We start from the raw sequence: 22068 nt of genomic DNA on the forward strand, positions 1-22068 counted from the left end.
CAGAGGGCTGTGGGCACCTTCCGCCTCTTGCCCCAGACGGGTGGCCTGTGAGGGGTTCCTTGGTGGCTCCTTAGGTGTAAAGTCCTCATAATCTGTGGCCATTCCCCAGTTGCCCATTTATCCTTGAACTTGAGATGTTCTCTCTCTCTCTCACCTGGGTATAGAATCCGAACACCCAGGGGTCTTCTGGGTCACCCCTGGTTTGCACAGGCAGTCACCCGCATTTCCCTTTGCACACATCCCTCCTCTTTTGTGCCCAGGAAAATTCCTCCCCTGTGACCTCCGTCCTCTCTTCACACCCACCCCTCCCCCTCCTCTCCAGGCCTCCCTCCTGCCATTGCTTCCCCAGCTGTGGCTGGCACGGCTGGCACGTCTGCAAGTCACCAGCAGGGATATGGCATTTCTGGGGCTGCCTGCACTGCGTCTCCCACAGCCAAGCCCTGCCGCTCCTGTCTCCCACCCCCAGAGACATAAAAAAGGACCATGAAGAGACTGTAGACTGGCTTTCATCTGCCAAGTTGTTTTTTTTCCCCCTTGGTTTTCCTACACAATGTGTTTTAAAAAAAAAATACTTTGAGTTAGTTGCTAACATTTAAAAGTGGGGAGTTTTGCTCAAAAGCCAGTTTCTAGGTTCTTCTGAATAATGGAAAGTTCTGGTACTGGCAGGCCTGCATTTTGTATGGCTACAGGGGGCTGGAAAACATGCCCCACCCCGCCGCTTCCCCTTCACCTGGCCGGCTCCCCGGAAATCTCCGGTATTGAGCTCAGGCATTGAGCAGTTTCAAGCCCCAGCTCCAAGGGCCACGCTTGTCGGAAGCTTTATATAGACATTAAGCCACTTCTTTGTTTCTTCACTTCCTTCCCTCCCATACACAATGTACCCCAGCTGCTCCCTGGTCTTTTTCTCCATTGCCATAGCAATCCCCGTCCCGTATTAAGCAGCTGGGGGATTACCAGAAACGTCAGGAATGGGAAAGTGTGACCTTTGCCCCCATGTTCAAAGCCATTTGTTCTGGAGAGTTCCAGCTCCTTCTCAACATCTAGCACCAGGTGGGCAGTGCCGCAGCATGCATTGTCAATGTGCGGGCTCTGTCTGTTGAAGCTCAGTCCCCAGGAGAACCAGGGGCTGTGAGATCCTGAGATGCACACTCCAGGGAGAGGAGGAGAGAAGCATAGGCCTGACCCGTGCCCGTGGAAGCACGATGCCTGCTCGGGCTGGCCCCGTCCCCTACGAGTTCCATCCTTTGTCACGTGGGGCACAGGGTGTGGGTGGAGCAGCAGAAACACCAGTAGGATTTGGAGCTTTCCCTGCTCGTGAGCTCGGATCGCAGGGCCCACGTCTCAGATCCTCCCTGATGAGTTGTCTGGTTAGGGTCTGGGAGCCCCCCGTAGAAGGCAGATGTGCAGACCCTAGCCCTGCACTGTCATTGTTGGTAGGCATCGTGAGCCCTACCGGGACTTGAGCAGGGTCCTGTTCTCAGGACAGGCTCTGGCTTGCCCTGGGATGGGGCACCTGGTGGGATCTGGGTCATTCCCAGGACTCCCCTCTTTGGTCCCAACTCCGAGGATGAGAGGAAAAGCCAATAGGAGGGACCCTATGATTCCCCGCAAAATAGATGCTTCGGTCTTGATGTAGGGGCAGCTGGGGTCACTGCTCCAGGGCACATCTGGGCCACTACGCTTTCTCTACCCTCCCGGTCTCCACCCCTGGTATCCACGCCTCTGCCCCAACCCCCACCCCAGCTCTGGTATTTGAACCCTGTGTCCCTGTGTCTCTGCCCAGGGAACCAGGGAGAAGGACGATGTGGTGAGCGAGGACTTGGTACAACAGGACGTCCAGGTAAACCAGCACAGACCGAGGCTTCTTGGGGTACAGCAAGGGAGCCCCAAGAGCGGGGAGCTTGGGGATCCTGGGAAGGGCTGGGCGCCAAGTAATTTGCATCAAATATCAGAAATAACTGACTCACAGCCAGCATTTTATACAGTGCTTTGTTGAAGAAAGGACTTAAGTTGTCTTTCAAAGGTACACAACACATATAAAGTTGGTGAGATCTATTTGGGAGCTTTTATCATTTGTTCCTTTGTTTATTCAGTTAATTAATGTGTGTTGAACACCTGCTATGTGCCAGGCACTCTGCCAAGCACTGGGGAATCACTAATGAATAAAATCAGACAGTGCTGGGAGAAATAGGCCTATATGGATCGTACAGACACCTCCTCTAGGGATATAGCATTACATTCCAGGTGTTTTGGGCCCCACTATGCACGAGACACTGCAGGGTAGATACAGAGACTGCTAAGACATAATCTCTGTCTTTGAGGAGCCCATGCCATAGTGGGGAGACAGGCATATAAAGAAGTCATTATAATATACAGTAGAGCAAAGCAGTAAAGAAGCAAAAAACTATAGGAGCTGAGAAGAGGGAAGGAGAGGAAGAAAGAGAATTCTGCCTTGGGGACATCAGAAAGTGCTTTGAGAACAAATGGGACATTTAATCTGGGCCTTGAAGGTTGAGTAGGAGTTTCCCCAGAAAGAAAGGAAGGTATACGGGTGTGTGCAAAGGTCCTGAGGCTACCAATTACTGGTATGTTCAGGGATCCAGCAGCAGTTGATAAGTGTGGCCAGCGAGTTCTGTCTTCTTTCAGTGAAGTCCTTCCTCTTCCCCTTCAGGACCTGTACGAGGCAGGGGAACTGAAATGGGGAACAGATGAAGCCCAGTTCATTTACATTTTGGGAAATCGCAGCAAGCAGCATCTTCGGTTGGGTAAGTTCCAGAGAAGAAAGACCTACAGCTGCTCCCTTGGGGTTGTGCCAAGAACTCCATTCTTTTATCCTTTTCTGCTCATGGAGCAGGATAGTTACTTCATCTACAATGCAAGTACTAGCCCTGATTTTATTGGATGGTGGTTTGTGTAGTCCCTCGGCAAAGTCATTAACAGGGTGCTCAACCTTCCCATCTGAGTGCCAGTCCTGTTTTCATGTTGGAGTGCGAGGTACACACGGTCCCTCACGTCATACGTGGCATGACGGCACGGTGGCTCGTGGTGTGTGTGACCTCGCTGCCAGCTAGCCCCTCAAATACCGGCTCTACCTTCACTGGGGGCGCTCAGGTCCTGGCCTCCCCTTCTGAGGTCCTGGTTTCTTCTGCGTGCTGGGGCACTCTCCACATCCCTGTCTCTCCGACCCAGTGTTTGATGAGTATCTGAAGACCACCGGGAAGCCGATCGAGGCCAGCATCCGAGGGGAGCTGTCCGGGGACTTTGAGAAGCTGATGCTGGCCGTGGGTACGTGCTCACCTTGCATTCCCAGGGGCTTCGAGGGATTCTGGGTTTCTGGCCCAGGAACAAGAGGCCAAGAGTGGAAAAGGGGGATTATATAGTCTGGAGGCAGGAAGGAGAAAAATCAGACGGGCAGTGAATTCTGTGGGTTGGCCAGGGCAGCATGAAGTCAGGGAGGCAGGGAATGGAGCCTCAGGCACTGACTTCCTGCCGCTCCCTCCCCCGGTGTGTGTGGCGGGGCTGGGTAGAGCCGAGGGCCCGGGCTCGGGAAAGAACCGGCAGGAGAGCAGACTGGTGTGGAGCGTGTACTGTGTGCCGGGTGCTGTGCGGGGTGTTTGATCTCTAAAAACACACCCGGGGGTGGACATGAGCTCCATTTCACAGATGAGGAAACCACATCTCACAGAGGCTGGGCCACTTGCCAAGGGGTAGTTTGGTCATGACTTGGGGGTCTTCCAGGAACGGGGCATGCCAGGAGCAGAGTAGTCAGTGGTGGAGTCAAGATTCAAACCCAGGGCTTCTCCCAAATCTGCTGTTGACGTGGAGCAGTCCCCGTCCTCGCTGGGCTTCAGTTCCCTCATCTGATAAACGGGGGCGGGGGGAGGGACTGCCTGACCCAGAGGCCCTTACAAGCTGGACATTGTGAGAGTCGGTGTGTCCGAGACTGGGCTGGGTTGTATGCGTGTTGTCTGGGGGAGAGCTCGATCCCCAGCCTCATCCTCCTGCCCAGAGCCGGCCCTTCCCAACTTGGTTTCAAGCAGTCAGGTTCTGGCCTGCTCTGCTGGCAGGATCCAAAGTGATGTTGCTGCCCGTACCTTTCTGCTACAGCAGGATCTAAAGAAACACCTCTCCCAGCTTCACCCCCAGCACTACCCCCACCAGGCCCGGTTCCCTGCAAACCCCCCAGAGGACTAGAAAGATGAAGTGGATCTTTAAGATACACAGTCCACATTTCAGCAGCCCAGTTCCTGATTTCTTCATGCTCTGGGTGTGCCTTACAAGCTGGGGGGGGCAGGGGGGGCGGCAGCCTCAGGGTATCGGGAACCTGGGTTCTTCCTGGGTTTGCATTTGGTGGTCCCCAAGGGGTTAAAAAAAAAAAAGAAGGGGTCAGGCCAGCCCAAGCCATTCTGAGGCAGCCAGAATAACTCTACCTCTTCTTCCCTCTCCTCAGTGAAGTGTATCCGGAGTACCCCAGAGTATTTTGCAGAAAGGCTCTTCAAAGCCATGAAGGTGTGTGGTGGGGTCGCTGGGAATGAGCTTGTGGGAGGGGCTCTCTGCCCATCCCCAGGGGACTGTAGAGACTCTCCGACCAGTCTGTAGGGCCCCCTGGCCAAAGAGAGCCCTCAGGGGATTGGCCACAGGAGAGAGTGATGGCCTTTTTCCCAGGTGAGCTCCCCCGAGCCTGGGACGCTGTCCAGTCGCACACCCATCCACCCCCACCCAAATACCTGCCCCGACCTCATGATTGGTCACAGGGAGTTAGGACAGCCTGCACTTGATTCATCCATCCAGATGGGCTGGAAACCCATACATTTCAAACGTAGTAATTGACCAGAATGGTTCTGTACGGTGCACTTTGGAAGATATTTATCATTGTCTCCTAAGGCTCGTGCTATTTATCCCTGTGACCCAGCGACCCTGCTCCGAATGTGTATGTGAGAACTGTGATTCCCACTATGTCGCACACAGGACGCACGGAGCCTGACGGTCATTCCATAGCACAACGGGTACATGAATACGGGGGCCACAGACCCAAAGCCCGGGAGCTCAGGCCTTCCCGGCCCTGGCTGACCATCTCACAAGGGCAAGGGAACTGTGGCCCATTCACTGTCCTTCCGAGCGAGGTCGGGCAGCTCAGCCTGGGAGAGAGGGTGCCTGTGTACGTGCGTTCATACGAATGTGGCAGTATTGTCTGTGTTAGGAAAAAATGAAAAACAACCCGATGTCCGTCAGGAGTAGCAAGAGAAATAAATGCGAAGTGGTATAGTTACAGCGTTCCAAGATATGCACACGTACACAATCTGTGCTTAGAGTCACAACGTTATGATAAAATTATAAGGGAAACCAAGGACGGGCCTGATGTATGAGGGGAGGAAGGAAATCAAAGCAAGGGGGACACATAGGGAGCTTCTGGGGGAATGGCAATGTTTTGTTTCTTTTGTTCTTAATTTTAATGTTCTATCACAAAAATTGTATTTTCAACTCAGCTGGGGGCTCTCAGCACTCCGGCCTCCTCTCAAGTCCCTGTCCCCCAAACCCACTTGTCTTTCAGGGCCTGGGGACTCGGGACAACACCCTGATCCGCATCATGGTCTCCCGCAGTGAGCTGGATATGCTTGACATTCGGGAGATATTCCGGACCAAGTATGAGAAGTCGCTGTACAACATGATCAAGGTGAGCGGAGCTAACAGGCTACAGAGAGGAGCAGAGGGCTTGGGAACCACTCCCAGGGGAGAAGAACTGTCCCAGAAAGCTCGGAGTCTCTTGGGAATTCCAGGAGCCCCTGCTTCGTGGCACATTCAGGGAATGTGAGACAGTTCAACAGAGAAGCAAGTTGCCTGGTGGTGCTGGTGAGTCATGAAGCTCCAAAGGAAGGCAGGGCTGGGTCAGGAAGGGCATGCAGGCTGAAGTCAGGGTGAGGCCTCCATCCCAAGGGCAGTGAGAGGTCAGGCTGCAGAAGCGGGGAGAACTCTTGGCCCCGGGCCGGGTGATCTGTGGATGACTGGGGTGTCCAGCCCGTGACACTTGGCAAAGAGACAGATAGAGAATTGGGGTTTTTTCTCTTTTGGGGGGCAAGTGAGATAGAGCTTTATGAGTCCAGCCATGTTCCATACCCTGAAGTATGTTTCCAAAGAGGAATTTTGTAGGCATTACATGCAGAAATGTTTCATGGGAAATATTTGGGAAAAAACGAGTATAAGTAAAGACAAGCCAGTGTGTTTACTTCAGAACTTCTCACAGCCTTTAATATGTTAAATCCATCATGAAGCTCCAAGAGGGGTATAAATACACTACATCCATTTGTTTGGGTTTGGCATCTCCCGGTGTTTTTGCTCATGGAGCCCTATTTTCACGGACTGTTTCACGTGGGAGGGCCCGGCTGGGATTGTCCGGGGGTAGTGGTGTGCCGGGGCCGGCTCGCAGTGGCTCCCAGTTCGGTGCAATGTTGGTAGCTTGAAAGTACCCCTTGTTGGACGTATTTACAGCACAGAGATTGCTAGATGTGACAAATCAGGGCTTTTTCACTTGTGCCCCCCCCCAAGAGCCGGTTGTGAAGTGCTCACCAGCACACCAGCGTTTGGTGGTCTCAGCCACCCCCAGACCGGAGGGGAGTCCGGGCTGCTAGGCATATGTGCAGCCTTCTCCGGCCTTCCCTAGTTTGGGCTCTGCAGAACCTCCCCTCCTTGTCCGAGGGGAGCCCAGAGGTGAGTGAGACATCACCTTTCTCTCTCTCCCCCTGCAGAATGACACGTCTGGCGATTACAAGAAAGCTCTGTTGAAGCTGTGTGGGGGTGATGATGAGTAAGTGGCCCCCGGGCCCCAGGCTGGAGGGAGTGGCCCCCGGGGGTGGCAGGCCTGGGCCCTCGTGGCCTTCATCCTGACAGATGGATGGATTGGGTGAGCTTGGGGAGTCCTCGGTGCCAGGAGCTGCGCACAGGTGAACGTGTGTGTGTGTGTGTGTGTGTGACGGGAATGTGCACTCCCAGACGGAGGTGTGTGCTCCCGTGCACTTGGAAAGTCAGTCTAGGGGTGTGGACTGGGAATCAGAAGGGGGGTCCAGGCCCTGTTACCTCATAGCCGCTTCTCAGTGTCATCGTCTGCTCTACAGAAGAAATACGGGGCCTGCTCTGCCTGCTCCTTTATTCAGCGTGTTTGTCCCAGGCACGTGCTGCGAGCAGGCCTCATGGGGGAGTCCTGGTGGAGCCCCCAGCCCAGTGAGGCAGACGGACCAGGGCCCACCTGTGGGGCCGACCTGGGATGGGGAAATTGTGTGTGCCTGGGAACGCACAGATCAGGGCACTGTGCCAGACTGAGGGAGGCTCCTGGGCGTAAAGAAACAGAGGCCTGAGGAAGACGGTGAGGAAGGGGAGGAGGTGAAGACCCGGTCTGAAAGAGAGTGGTGGAGGAAAGGCCGAGAGATGGGCAGGTTTCAGCCTGGTTCATTTCTGTCCCTGACACCAGGGAATAGAGGAGGCTGAGAGGTGGGCAGGGCCTGGGGGCCTCCTGCTGGCAGAAGAACCTCTCCTGGGGGTAGTGGGGAACCGTGGAAGCGGTGACACTGGGCATGACTTGACCAGATTTGTGTGTGAGGAGGGGAGCGACGGGTCCTCTGATTTTCCCTCCCGGATCTTTTAAGGATCCAGTTAAGTCAGGGGTATGAGAGCCTCCTGCTAACCTTTGACAAGTGTCCTGGGGGCTGACTTCAGTTCACAGAAGTTTCCTCAGCATCCCGTACACCCGGGTGCTTTGCAGGAGGGGATATCAAGGTGACTTGGCCGTAAGCTGGTCACCGACTTGTTTGAGAGGGGAGATGTGGAGAGAAATCATTCAAATCATGAGGAAGAAAGGGGAGGTCAGAGGATTCGAGAGCTCCTATCCTGCATGGAACTTGGAGCCATGAGGGCTGCTGGGCAAAGCCAGCATGGCAGGGGGTCTCAAGAGACCGTAGAAGGTTCTCAGAAATGGAGGGGAGGGCTCTGAATGGATGAGGCTCGAGAGAAGGTAAAGCCAAATGGATTTACTTAAAGTGTGTGGCTGTGTGTTTATGTGTGTCCATGTGCATACGTGGCTCTGTGTGTGGCGTGCATGTGTATACGTGGCTGTGTGTGTCCGAGTGTGCGTGTGCTTATGTGGCTGTGTGTCCGTGTGTGTGTGCATACGTGCCTGTGTGTTGTGTGTGCGGAGTGTTGCCCATGATGACGTTCCCTCCTATCCTCTCCCTAACCCCCTCCATTCCAGTGCTGCTGGCCAGTTCTTCCCGGAGGCAGCGCAGGTGGCCTATCAGATGTGGGAGCTTAGTGCAGTGGCCCGAGTAGAGGTCAGACCCTCCCCACCTCCTGCTTGACCTCTTGACCACAAGCTTCCAGTCTTCTGCTCGCACCTTCCTGCTGCTCTGGTTGGCACCCAGCTGCCCCCTGGCGGCCAACCTGAGACGTTGGTTCTCACATCTGAAGCTTCCTTGTCTTCCAGGAGTGATGAGTTGGGGGGCCGGCACTCTGGTGTGGGCCTCTGATTCCGGCATTAACCTCTACCACGCGGGGAAGCGCTCTGGCCCACTAACTACTAACAGGGCTTGCTGAGTGGAGACATGTCTGGTTCTGGGGAGGGGCCTGTGTCGTCCTGGGTCAGTTGGCCTTTGGAGGCAGGAGAACGTGGAACAGAGGGGCCCTCCTCGGTGCACTGGATGACTCAAGGCTGTTCTGACCATTCTGAGACCCCAGGTCCACAGAAGTACTTGGGCCAAACCATTCCAGGAACTAGTAGCACTTGGTCCACGTGAAAATATTTGGAGCCTTGCGTTCTATCTGTTACTCACGGAGCCATTTTTGGCAGGTCCCTACCTCTCTGGGCCTCTGTCTCCATCTTTAGAATGAGGTGTTAGGCACAGCAAGCTCAGTGCCTTCCAAGGGCTCTTGAGCTCTGACGTTCTAGAACAGCATTTCCCAAATCACAAGGCAAGAACTCTCGTTGCACATGAGCTTAAACTGTGTAAGAAATGAATTCGTTTGGGTGGAGGGAGGCTCCATGGCCTTCAACAACGCGGAAGCTCACATAGTGAGGGGGCGACTCCTTTCCGATTGCATCCACCTTCCTCATTCTGTCAGAGAATCCGGTTTGCCGCCACACTCGCTGGCTTTCCTCTTTCACAAACAGCTGAGAGAGCTAGCTTCAAGTTCAGAGCTTTTGACAAGCAACAGCATCTTGTGAAATTGGGTGGTATTTGGCAACACGGTTTTTTCTCTGTATTACATGTATTTTTATGGCTTGTCATCTGTGGATGGCACATAATATCCATTGTCTCCTTATGATAGTGATACAACATTATTTTTATTCATTCATTCATTCATTTAGCAAATATTTTTTGGGTGCTTACTTCCATTGTAGGCACTTGGGATCTATCCAAGAACAAAATAAACAACACTCCTTGCCCTTTAGGAGTATTTAAATATGCTTAAAAATGAATGCATTTCAGTAAAACAGAAAAGAAGTTGCATTAAGTAAAAACATTAAGAAATAGCACAGGGTGTATGCAAATAGGGAAACACTGAGAACCCCACTTAGGAGTGACTGAAATTTGGGAGATTCTGTTCTGGTATTTCAGATATTTTGGTCGCCTTTTCAAGGGGAGGGGCTCCTGAAGAGGCAGGAGGGCCTTGGGGACAGGGCAGGATTCTGAGGGACTGGGGAGGCCCCAGTGCAGCTAGGACAGAGCTGACTCCTGGGGCAGGAGGCTGGCTTGACCAGCACTTGCCCTGCTCCCGGACCTGGGTCTGTCTCTTCTCCCTCTCCCCTTCTCAGCTCTAGGGCAGGGGTCTGTCTGCTGTGCCTTCACCCCTGCCTCTTTCCCCTGAAGCTGCTTGGTTTGGAGCTCGTGGGGAAAGCTTCCCCTCCCTTGCATGCTCCTCTCTTGGCCGGGCCCCCGGGGGGGCCTCCAGACACCTGCTGAGTCTCTTTCTGCTTCTCGCAGCTGAAGGGAACCGTGCGTCCTGTGGACAACTTCAACCCTGACGCTGATGCCAAGGCACTGCGGAAGGCCATGAAGGGACTTGGTAAGGGGACAGGAAAGGGGCGGGTCGGCTTCTGGGGCAGCAGGTGTGGCAGGTTGGCCAGTGGGCCAGGCAGGAGTGAGAGCTGAGGCCTCCAACTAGGGTCCACAGAACGAGGAGGGTCCTGGCTCCCTGAGTCTAGGGAAGGAGGAGTGAGGGGGGTTATGAGGAACTGGGCACAAGCCCTTCCTAGAGACCAGGGTGTCCCCAGCCTCTCAGGAGCAGTCTCCTGGTGTAGAAGAAAGTACTAGGTCTTAAGGCCTGGGTTCTCCCCCTGGGTTTGCCTTAGACTTACTGTGTGACTTTGGGCAGGTCCTTCAGTGCCTTCGCGTGTCCATTTCCCCAACTGGAAAATAAGAGATACGGACTCAATTCTGGGATGGGAGCGCGCCCCCTGCTGGTTCCCCCTTCAGGGCCTCCATTTAGAATTAGTGGGAAGAACTACTCTATGGGCGGATGCCCTGTTCTCAGAAAGACCAGCGGGGACGGAGAGCCGAGGTTTGGCCTCCATCACTCCTCCCTGCCCACCCCCACCCCCATCTAATGAGGCCTTGGCTTAAATCCTCCCCCTTCTGGGCCTCATCTACATTTGTCACTTGGGAATGATAACATCCACTGAGCATATCTAGGACCGTGAGATGACAGGTCCTTTTGAAAGGTAGAGTCCTGTTCCGGGTCTGAGGTTGAGGGCATTAATCTGAGAGGCCAGAGGTGGTATCCTGATGTCTTCCAGAGTCAACCTACACCAGTCAGAAGGACTTGGGCTCTAGCTCCTCGGGAGTTGAAGAGAAAGGACACGGGTCCCTGTGGGATTTAGATTGCCAGTTTGGAAGGATCCCGTAGTAGCTACTTGGCCTCTTTGTGGTGTAGGTGTGGAAATGGAGCCTCAGGAAGGGGCAGGACTTGCTCCGCCACGACCAGAACCAGGGCTGGATCAGAGGCCCTGACTCTCACCACAGGCAGGGCTCTCTGCTCCTCTGGGGGTCGTCTTCTCAGCAGTGACCTGACCGAAGGCAGTGCAGGGAGGAACCTGGGCAAAGTCGGTGGCGTGGGCCAGAGGCAGGGCTCCTGCAGGCCCTTGGAGCTCTAGCCGGCTTCTGCCCTGGCAAAGATTAGTGCAGCCCATGGCGGGGTGGGGGGCCGGGAACGTGGGGAAGCTGGGCCCCGGGCCTTCCTCTGAGCCATGCGGCTTTGGTGATTCAGGAACTGATGAGGACACCATCATCGACATCATCACGCACCGCAGCAACGCCCAGCGGCAGCAGATCCGCCAGACCTTCAAGTCCCACTTCGGCCGGGTGAGGCCTCAGCCGGGCCCCGCCCTCACCTTCCTCCCCAGGGCTTGGCCTGTCACAGCCAGCTCCGCGCAGCTGGGCGCCTGAGTCTTCGTGGCCCTGGGGCCCCCCGCGGTCACATGTGCTTGGAGGATCTCCCTCATTGGTTTTGAGCTGCCTGCAATGCATTCTCTCCGTCCCCCAGTTCCTTGGGATCAACACCTGTGGGAATGGCTCAGCATGGGGCTGAGATGAGGGGCATGAGTCGTTTTCATGCAGCATTTTCTGGATCTCGATGTTCCAGAGGCTTCAAGGCCCCAAGGGGGAGTGTCAGTGATTATTATGGCTTTGTGTTGAACTGGCGAGTTTCCCCAGGGTGGGAATGATGTCCTTCGGCCCTGTCCTCTTTCCTGTCCTGTCTCCTTGCCTCCAAGGAGAGCGGGTCTTCCTGCGGCTTGGGTTTTTTTTTTTCCTGCCTCCTTTGACGTCTTCTAAATAGTAAACATCAGCAAAGACAGACACGGGCTCCCACTATGCCCTGCATTCACATGGAGCCGTTTCCTCATTCCGCGTCTCCTCCCTGTCCTGGGTCACACGGGAGCACGTGCTGATGTTGGCGTGACCTCAGCCCTGTTCCTTGTAGGACTTGATGGCTGACCTGAAGTCTGAGATCTCCGGAGACCTGGCGAGGCTGATTCTAGGGCTCATGATGCCACCGGCCCATTACGATGCCAAGCAGTTGAAGAAGGCCATGGAGGTATGGTGGGGGCACCAAAGGGATGGGGTCCAGTCTGCAGGTGTTGGGGGGACATAGATGCTCCCCACAGGCCCAGGTGTGGGTTGGCTGTAGCTCCTTGGCAGAGCCCTTCCCACGACCAATTCAAACCAGCATGAGCACCAAAGGGGATGTTGGTTCCTATAACTGAAAGGTATAGGACTCCACCTGGTTTTAGACGTGGCTGGATCCAGGGGTTCAAATAATGTTATACGGACTCTTGTCTCTCCCCTACCTTGGTTGTCTCTTTTCTGTGGTGGCCTCACTCTCAGAGAGCCTTTCTCCTCATGGTAGTAGGATGGCTTGTGTATGTCCTACCAGCGAGCACCTCTGTTCCTTCTTCCCAGGAGTTCCACCAAAGTCTTGGCTTCTGCTCTGGTTGATTCAAGTGAGGTCACACAGTAATGAGTGGTGTCAGAGGGATCTCAAGGAACAGCTAGAGGAAGCAAGATGGCTCTGGAAGGGAAGCAACGGCAGTCAGAGTCTGTATTCTAGTCAAGCTTGCCACTAGCTCACTGTGTGATGTTGGGCCCTTACACTTTCTAAACTTCCATGCCTTCAGCTGTGAAGTGGGGGACGATCACCCCTGCCCTTCAGGCAAGGTCGCAGGTGAAGGGCACTGTTAACTTTGAAGACCAGCCCTTGTGATTGATTAGCAAGAAGGGACGTGATATCCCGGCCCAGCTATTGCTGGAACCGCTTTGCTTCCCAAGGCACCAGCTGTATGGGGCCCCTCTCCGTCATCAGAGCATAAGGTGACCCATCCTGGGCTCAGCTCCTTGTCTCATCAACCCACAAGGCAAGGCTATTATTTTGTCCCAGTTTTACAGAGGAGGAAAGTCAGGCTCAGAGCCTAAGTCACTCAATCAATGTCACAGCATTATGAAGTTTAACGGCTGGGATTCAGACCAGCTCTGTCTGACTCTGGAGCCTAACTTGACAACCACATGGGACCACTAGGGCTTTGGGCCCCTGGAGGATTCTGAGAAGAACAGACATTCCCTGGGCAAAGCAAATTGAGGTTCTCATCCTTTTAAAATGCCTAGGCAAAAAAAAAGCAAAGGATTTGAAAACACGGAGGTTAGACGTTGGAGGGCCCAGTGAGCTAACCTGACCCAACTGTTTCCATTCCCACAGTTTACAAATGGGAAACCGAGGGAGGCTCAGTGCACCTGTGAGCTAGGGGAAGGCTGGGGCTAGACCCTGGGTCTTAGGATGCTCTGGGGATCGGGCTCTCCTCCCCACGTGCCTGCTTTGAATAAAGCGCCTGCGAAGATCTCCGTCAGCCTCAGTCTCCGTCAGGTCAGGGCACCCACGGACTGGGCGCCCCGCAGGCAGTGACCTCTAAGGGCAGTGGACGTGCCTTACCTGTTTTTTACAGTTGTGGCTGCAGTGGCTTATGCAGCAACTGGCACATTGCAGGTGTTTAACAGACATTCAAATCCATCGATCTGTCTATCTCCTTCACCTCCCCCCCCACCCCAAAGTGAGGACCTTTGAGTAGCTGTTTCCCGGAGCTGTCTCAGTCCAGAGGATCTGACGTGTCTGTCCCTAGATCACTCCTCAAACGCAAATATCAACAAATACAGCATGTTTTCCCTTAAAGCACAAAACCTTTTTTTCTTCTGACAAAATAATATGTGAGAAAATCTACACAGAGCAAAAAAGAAGAAACAAGAACTTGCCTGTGATCCTTCGCCCACCCAGAGACCACAATCACTGTTATACTGTGATGCATGACCTCTGTTCTTTTTATATACTTACACATAAATATTTCTATTCGGATATATATGTGTGTATGCCTTTTAATATACACATGCCTATAGACCCTATATTCTTTTCTTTTTAATCTTTGGTCCAAAGCAATTCTCATGGGAGGTTCTGGAAATCTTGACAAACTGGCATGTTCCGCCCTGATTGTGCTGTCTCTGGTCTAGGGGTAAGGAGAAAGTCCAGGAAGGCTTGGTGGTCTGAGCGTTTGCCTCCTGGGTGGTTCCTTGAACAGGGGCCTTCTTGGCCAGGGCCCCTCAGGTCTCTGCATGGGGGTAAGGACTGTGGTTCAAGTCTTCTTGGTCTTGACATTCTAGGGAGCTGGCACAGATGAAAAGACTCTCATCGAAATCCTCGCTACACGGACCAACGCAGAAATCCGGGCCATCTGTGAGGCCTATAAAGAAGGTGGGTATGGGACGCCCCGGGCCCAGTACCACTGGGAGGTGGTGAGAGAAGCACCACCTCACCCCACAGCTCTGCCCATCTCCCCTCTCCCGGGCACGAGGCTTTGATAAGCCCTGGGTATGCCCAGCCCTGTGTCCGAGGAAAGGGTACCCCAGGCAGAGAGTCCCGCCTGGAGGGGAAGAGTGAGAGGAAAGCGTGTCCAGGCTGCTGGCGAGCAAGAGGGTGGCCTCCTGGGTGGGCGGCCTCTGCAGTCACTCTGGGCCCTCAGTCAGAAGGCCTGTGTTTGGTCAGAATGTTGTTTTGAAGAATCTTAAGTACCAGTCAAAAACATTTAAACTTTTCCCCTTGTAAGCAGCTCTAAAATGGGAGAAATTTTGAGCGGGGGAGGGACATGGCCAGAGCTGTGGGCAGAGCTTATGGGTCTGGCACCTGTCCTACGGGAGGGAGGGTAGAAGATGGAACACAGGGTGGCCAGGAAGCAGGAGAGGAAGGATTCCAGGAGCCCTCAGCTGGGACGGATAGGGAGGTGATGGACTGGGGCGTCAGTGTGTCAAGACCCACTGTGGCATCACTGGGTGCTGACAAGAACCAGCTACAAACTCCTACATCCGCACCAGCCCTGCCAGCATGCTCTGGCTCAAGTCTTAAGCTTCTAGAAGCACCCCCCCATCCTTAGCCAGCAGCTACCCACACCCCCCTTTCTCTGTTTCAGACTATCACAAGTCCCTAGAGGATGCTCTGAGCTCAGACACGTCCGGCCACTTCAAGAGGATCCTTATTTCTCTGGCCACGGTGAGTGAGTTCATGGCCCCAGGCCCACCTGGCTCCCTGGGGGCCTGAGAGGAGGGCAGGGAGCTAGGAGCCCACTCCTGATGAGAAAAGGGTGTCCTCTCCATTTGCCTTCTCCGTCCCACTGCTGAAGCTGTGACTGGCTCATGTAAGGCCTTCTCCCGCTGTTTACTTTTCGAAGCTGGCTTGGTGCCACCTTCTCCAGGCAGCCCTCCTTGATGGCCCTCAGCCTGGGCTTTTTGGGCCCCCTGCTGACAGGACATGTGGGCGACCCACATGTTACCCGCAAATTTCCTTCACCATCGCTTGTATTCCTGCAGCCCAGACGCTAGGCCCTGAACACAGTATTGAAGCTCCCTGTGTCTGAGTCACCTTGGGCTGAGTGCCTTCAAATGTAATATTCACCATGGCCTCCCCTGTGAGGGCAGGATCATCGTCCCCATGTTATAGCTCAGGAAGAGGGTTCAGAGAGGCAGAGTGGCTGAGCCAAGGTCCTGTGGCTGCTGAGGGACAAAGAGGGTAGATGTTTGGGGACTGACCTTTCTCGCTGGTCTTGCTGCAGGGGAACCGCGAGGAGGCAGGAGAAGACCGGGACCAGGCCCGGGAAGATGCTCAGGTGAGAACCGCCCCCTCACGTGGCTCCAGCTGGTGTCTGTCCATGCCAGGCCCTGGCTGTCCAGGAGTGGGGAAGGCTCCTGGCAGGGACATGGCTGATCTAATTGGTGACTCCTTAGATTCGTGGACCCCTTGCGCCTCTCTGTCCTTAGAAGCGAAACTTTGAGTATTTTCACAACTTTCAGGAAGATTCTCATGAGTGTGGTGCTGGTCTTACTGGCATTTCCTGTGTGAAGAGTAGGCTGAGAGCCCCCAGACCTTCAGAGCTGGAAGGGACTTACAGATCAGCCAGGTCAAACTCCTATGTTACAGTGGGAAAATGGAGGCCCAGAGAGGGGGAATAACTTCTGAAAGTCACACAGCAAATCAGTGGCCTAGGTAGAATTGAGCCAGAGGGAGCAGGTCTGGGAGCTTGCTGGAAAGGGGGCCTGGGTGCTAAAGGTCTCAGTTTATTATCTATAAAATGGGACCTAGATTGAAGGAAGTGTTCTGAGAGAGCCTAGAAAGTGAGTTCATCAAGGGCTGGGATCTTTGTTTTGCTCACTGATGTATATCCCAAGTGGTCACATGGTCAGAACTCAGTAAATACTTGTTATTAAATGAATAAGGGAGTCGGGGGTTCTCTTGGGTCCCTTGGCTGCTCTGTTCCTGATATGCTCCTTAGGCTGGGAAGCTTGAGGTCTGGAGATGGTTTCTCATGGAGGCTCAACAACCCCAAATCCCCTAAGGGTCCTTGTGGTTGGGCAGTCCCTCCTCAGGCCATTTGCACTGTCCCCACTCCCCTGTGCCTTGCTCCCCGCACCCTGTGGCCTGGCCCAGGTCCAGGTGTTGGGCACAGACACCGCCAAATGCGGATCTGGCCCCCTCCCTTTACAGTTGCTGGGTTGAAAAGAGCCCCGTTGGGTTGGGAGTGGAGGCACCAGCTCTGTGCCCTGCTCCACTGGTAGGAAAGTGTGGAGTGTTACAGCAGCATCTGAGCTGGAAGAATCCTGAGCTAGAAACCCAACAGTTACCTACTATAAAATGCGTACTAAGTACTAAGCATGATGCTAAGACTGTTTTATACTTTATTATTCCCCCTTTTTTACTGGAGGAAAATGAAACTCCTATCCAAGGGTATAGTTTCTAAGTGGCTGTGGTGTGATTTGAACCCAGGCCCGCCTGACTCCAAAGCCTGTGTTAATACTATTTGATGTCCTCCAGGACCCAGTACAGCAGTTTCCCTGCAGCGTCCAGACCAGGTGGCTGCTGCTTTCCAGTGTGCAGCCCCCGGTTTGGAATGCAGCTGTCCGAAGCTGCAGGGCTGCATTGAACTACGGTTTTCCAGCTGCCAGTGGGTGTGTTCATGAGGGCTAGCCTGGGAAGCCACCCTCGAGGGTGACCTGTTGAGGCCACGTTTCATTCACTTACTCAACGTATATGTATTAAGTACTACTATTAATATTTGCAGTAGTCTCATTGCACCCTTGAGGGTCTTTGAACCTGGCTTCCTCCCTAGAGCTCACCCCAAATCCATCCTCTACCCTGAAATTCATCCCCAGGGAATGCTTCCACCCTGGGCCTACCTATGAGGCTGTGCTTCTGGTCATTGCCAGCAGGGGGCAGTGGTGGGCTGCACGGGCAAACACTTGTAGGCGAGAAGGGGTGAGAGAGAACCTGGGCGGCGGAAACAAGGGAGCCCTGCCCAACTCAGCTGCCTGTCCAGATTCACAGATGCTGGACTCTGATTAATCTTAGTATGGACTCATTTTCCTAGAGCCAGAATATTCGGTTTTGAAAGTAAGACATATTCTTTTGTAGAAAATCTAGAAAATAGAGACAAGCCTAAATCAATCAATCATTCAATCCATAACCTACCAGTGACAGCCATTGTTAATATTTTGGAATACATCACTCTAGTTGTCTTTTTATGTGTATATATAAAAGTGCATCCCTGATTTAGAACAATGTAGAATAATTAGAAAATAATATTCCATGAATACCGTTCATACTATTTTTAAAAACCAACGTCACTTAATGCCCATGTCCTATTCCACTTAAGAAGCTGCTACCAAGCTTTATTTCAGCAGCCCTCTTCCTGGTCACCAACTCTTCCATCATACGCAGGAGTGTTTTCCTTAGATGGGTTTCTCGAGGTGAAATGGGAACGCCAGAGGAGAATGTACACAGAAATGGGAGGCGTTTGACCTGCAGAGCCGGGTTCCTCCCGGGAGGATAATGCACCGCAGGACTTGGCACCGTCTGTGTCACGCTTCCTCCTTCCCACTCTCTACCCTGGGCGTCCAGCACACCCCCGAGCTCTGGGAGGTCCAGGTCTGCAACCACAGTGCGTACGGGTGTGCGGTGTTCGGCTACCATCCCACAGGGATCGCTGACCGCTTCCCTTCCGCCCTCCGTGCTCCAGTTTGAGCAACAAATAACATAGGCAGTCTAATCCAGAGGGAAGTGGAGACCTGTGGCCAGTTTGGGATGATTTGATCCCCAGGCCGTTATTTTTTAATATAATAGTTTTGTTGAAATAGAATCCAGACACCTGTTACCAGCCCATGGAAAACACACACTCTAGTGCCTTGTAGCACCGTGACAGGCGCGTGCGGCCATCGCCACAATCAATTTCAGAACGTCTCATCACCCCCAAGGAAACCCTGTACACGTTCCTCATTTCCTCCCTGCTCTCCAGCCCTGGGTAACCACTAATCTACTTTCTGTCTCTGTAGGTTCACCTATTTCATATAAATGGTGGCCTGTAGTACGTGGCCCTTTGTGACTGGTTTCTTTCACTTAGTATTCCCAACATTCATATTTAGCCTGTATCGGTCCTTCTTTCCTTTCCGCCGCCATAATATTTCATTGTATGTTTATATCACCTTTTGTTATCCATTCATCAGCTACTTGACTTTTGGGTGACTTCTCAAGAATAATGCTGCTTGCTATAAACATGCGTGTACATGTTTCGTGTGTACGTATTTTCTCATGTCTCTTGGGTAGATAGGAGTGCAACTGCCGGGTCATAGGATAACTCTGAGGTTAGCTTTTGGAGGAACTTCCCGGAGTAATTTTTGAGCGAAGTAGCTAGGCTAATAAGCAGAAGCCTTTGTGCTGAGTATTTGGAAAATTGTTTTAGTAGCCTACTGCATGTATCATATCACACATGTTACTGTCTTAAAGATGCTCTGACAGAACAATTATGTCTAGGGTTCTCTGACCCAAGTACATGAAGAATGGCACATTAGATTCTTTTCTGTTTGATTTTTTTTCAGACCAAGAGAGAAAAAAGGGGGCGGGGCACAGGGAGAGATTGAATCTCAAGCTGGCTCCACGCCCAGTGTGGAGCCCTTGCAGGGCTCAATCTCAGGACCCTGAGATGGTGACCTGAGCCGAAATCAAGAGTCAGAGACACTTAACCGATGCAGCCACCCAAGTGCCCCTTTTGTTTGATTTTTAAAATCTCTCCCTCTCTTAAAAAAAAAAAAAGGAAAGAACAGGTATTTTTTAGCATCGCTTTTTAAAAATTGTGGTAAAATGCACCTAACACATAATAAAGCATGACACACAGTAAAATTTGCCATCTCAACCATTTTTAGTGTACAGTTCAGTGACGTCAAGGACATCCACATCATTGTGCAACCATCACCACCATCCATCTCCAGAACTCTTTTTATCTTGTAAAACTGAAACTGTGTACTCATTAAACGGTAACTGCCCCTCCCCCAGCCCCTGGCAGCCACCAACCAGTTCGGCCTCTGTCTCTCTAAATCTGACTACGCTAGGGACCGTGTGTAATTGCAGTCCTACCCATTTAAAACTGGCTTATTTCACTTACCATAATGTCCTCAAGTTTCAACTGGTTTTTTAGGACAGAAAGGGATGAATGAAAACCCGAAGTATCCCATGATCCCAGTAACCCTGTTAACTCCTATTTGACATTAAAATAAAACATCAAAAGAACATATTTGCATGTTGAGAAAATATAAACATAAAATTTCAGGAAAAATCAAATGCAAAACTTTCCCAGTTCTTCTCCTCAAAGGTGACCACTTCCGTGGCATCTTGACCATGCCTCTAGCATGGCTTCCCAGCAAATATGTAAGAGTGTGCATTTATCTTTTCTTATCTAGGTAAAAGGAGCGCTGTTATAAACAATATGCTATACTTTACTTTTTTTGCTTAATTTAAGGGGAAACTCTCCTTATCAGCACTGTAGTCTCATTCTTTTTAACAGCTGCGTGGATTTCCATTGTTGGATAACCGTAGTCTGTTTAACAAATCATCTATTAGTAGTTTCCAGTTTTTCTCTATTACGAAGAATGCTGCAGTGAACCCCCTTGCATCATATCTTGAAAGGCTTTGGCCAATGTATCAGTAAAGGCACATTCCTAGTAATGTAATTGATCGAACATCACATGCATTTAAAATTTTGAGAGACTTTGCCCAGGTATGTAACGCAAAGAGCTTTCTAAAGCATAAGGCTGTTGGAATAGAATCAAGTGGTCGGCAGAGTTTCAGGGAGACAGGTAAGGGCAAAACCCAGTCTGGGGCACACGGGCCGGCTGATTTTGTTCCCAGGCACTGCAGGACACAGCTACTTAACGGAACAGCGTCCTCACGACTCAGCGTAGTGCAGCCGTCAAGTCACCCTTGTAAAATGCCTGCACAGCTGGCGTTTTCCCACCTGATTTTGGCTATGTGCCCCCCACAAGTCCCCCCCCCCACCCAGCCTCAGCTTCCCTGTCTCAGACCCCTTGCGATAAAGGGAGAGGGTGTGAGGGATTCAGCCCTTCTCTTGTTCTCACTTCTGGGCAGCTCTGTGGAGGCAAGCAGGCTGAGGGCTGGAGTCACCCTAGGTGGCTGGGAGTGACAGGCAGAGTGCCCTGTTCTGTGTCCTCCCTGGTCCCTCAGGCGAACACTTGAAAATTAATTCCCAGGCCTGTCCTCATCTGGGGCTCTAGCCCAAAGATCATAGAAAGGTGTTTTCCCTCCTCCCTTCCCCACCCCCCACCCAGCCAGACCCCTGCCCCAGCCCCCAGGGCCCCAGAGCCACCTCTCCCAGCCTCCTCCGGCTCCTCTGACGCAAGCCTTCCCTCTCTCCCTCCTCTCTCTCCTCCCTGCTCTCAGGTGGCTGCTGAGATCTTGGTGAGTGTCCTGTTCTTCACGGTGATTTTCGTGGCTTCTCGAGTGAGGGCTGAGCGGCTGTGCCTCTGGGCGGGCTGAGTGGCCAGGCAGGCAGTCGTCGGGGGGCTTGCCCGTAGGTTCTCTCTCTCCCTTTCACGGCCTCTTAGGAGCCCACGGTAAAAAATGAGCCAGGCAAGTGTTTCCCAAATTCCAACCACTTACCTCCCACATGATTTGTGCTACATCCCACCAGCTGTGAGTATTTTTCTTTAAATGGACCCTTTTTAATCTGAAATGAATTCTTTTAAAGGGAAATTTAATGTTGATATAAACAGAGCTAGTAGCTGGCTGGAAGATCCTTGTGGAAACATATATGTGCGGCGTGTTACAGTGTATTTGCCTGTTTGCCACACTTGGGGAAGCACTTGGCTAGGCCATTTTCCTTGCACACCAGCAGACCTGCTTCCCCCGGGGGCCTTTCAGAAGGGCTTGAGAACAGAAGAACTCCGAGTCCCCATGCCTAGTGCCTGTTGGCCTTCCCTTGGGCGCCAGTCTCGAGGTCCTGAGGCCAGATTAGAAGTGCCCCACGCTAGGCCCTCCTGTGTCCGTCCAGAGGGTTCCTGGGAACTGGAGGAGGGGACGCGGAGGCTGAGGAAGGGGCCAGTGTCAGCCTTCTTAGGTGGGCTGGCCCAGCTTCTGACCTCCCTTGGCCCAGGCAAAGACATGAAAGTGAATAATAACCAAGGCTTTCTGGTGTCTTCCCTCCCAAATCCTTGCCCCCACCCCCACCTGGGATCCGCAGGAAATAGCAGACACACCCAGTGGAGACAAAACTTCCCTGGAGACCCGTTTCATGATGATCCTGTGCACACGTAGCTATCCACACCTCCGGAGAGGTGAGGTCTCAATCCCTCCCCTTCCCGACGTAGCCGAAAGGTCCCCAAATCTGATGGGAGCTGCTCAGCTCTCTATGACAAAAAGGGCTGGGTGTCCAGCCACCCATTCCTTACCCCAGCCATGGAGTATTGTGGCTGGTGGGGAGTCTGTTCCTGGCTCTACTGCTAACACTCAGCTTTGGGCCAACTCTCTTCACCTCCTTAGAGAAGCAGGTGGGATGCCTGGGATATGGGATGGCAGGTGGCCGTCACCTCCAAAGCCACTCCAGCAGATTGGTGGTGGCTCCCTCCAGTGCTGCACTGAGGACTCAGAGGTTCAGTGTCAGGACCCTTTGGGGATGTCTGCCAGGAACAAGGCAGTGAGGCATGCTAATGGTGCCAG

At 52.8% G+C, this 22068-nt stretch overlaps 1 protein-coding gene across 2 annotated transcripts in view; it reads left to right on the plus strand.

Annotated features, from left to right (window-relative positions):
• ANXA6 (annexin A6) overlaps positions 1–22068 on the plus strand; it is a 45835-nt gene that overhangs the window by 17288 nt on the left and 6479 nt on the right. Inside the window, exons 8-22 of one of the 2 annotated variants that reach the window (XM_040630392.1) lie at positions 1784–1840; positions 2672–2765; positions 3190–3285; positions 4451–4509; positions 5552–5674; positions 6744–6802; positions 8240–8318; positions 9969–10050; positions 11251–11345; positions 11965–12078; positions 14184–14274; positions 14987–15066; positions 15626–15679; positions 20794–20811; positions 21593–21686. In XM_040630392.1, coding sequence (XP_040486326.1) covers positions 1784–1840; positions 2672–2765; positions 3190–3285; positions 4451–4509; positions 5552–5674; positions 6744–6802; positions 8240–8318; positions 9969–10050; positions 11251–11345; positions 11965–12078; positions 14184–14274; positions 14987–15066; positions 15626–15679; positions 20794–20811; positions 21593–21686 — 1195 coding nt within the window. Of the gene's footprint in view, positions 1–1783; positions 1841–2671; positions 2766–3189; positions 3286–4450; positions 4510–5551; positions 5675–6743; positions 6803–8239; positions 8319–9968; positions 10051–11250; positions 11346–11964; positions 12079–14183; positions 14275–14986; positions 15067–15625; positions 15680–16919; positions 17685–20793; positions 20812–21592; positions 21687–22068 lie in introns of those variants that run through there. The other variant, XM_040630391.1, reaches the window with a different exon arrangement.

This window comes from Ursus maritimus, unplaced genomic scaffold, assembly GCF_017311325.1.
Source record: "Ursus maritimus isolate PB19 unplaced genomic scaffold, ASM1731132v1 scaffold_15, whole genome shotgun sequence".
NCBI classification, from domain to species: domain Eukaryota; kingdom Metazoa; phylum Chordata; class Mammalia; order Carnivora; family Ursidae; genus Ursus; species Ursus maritimus.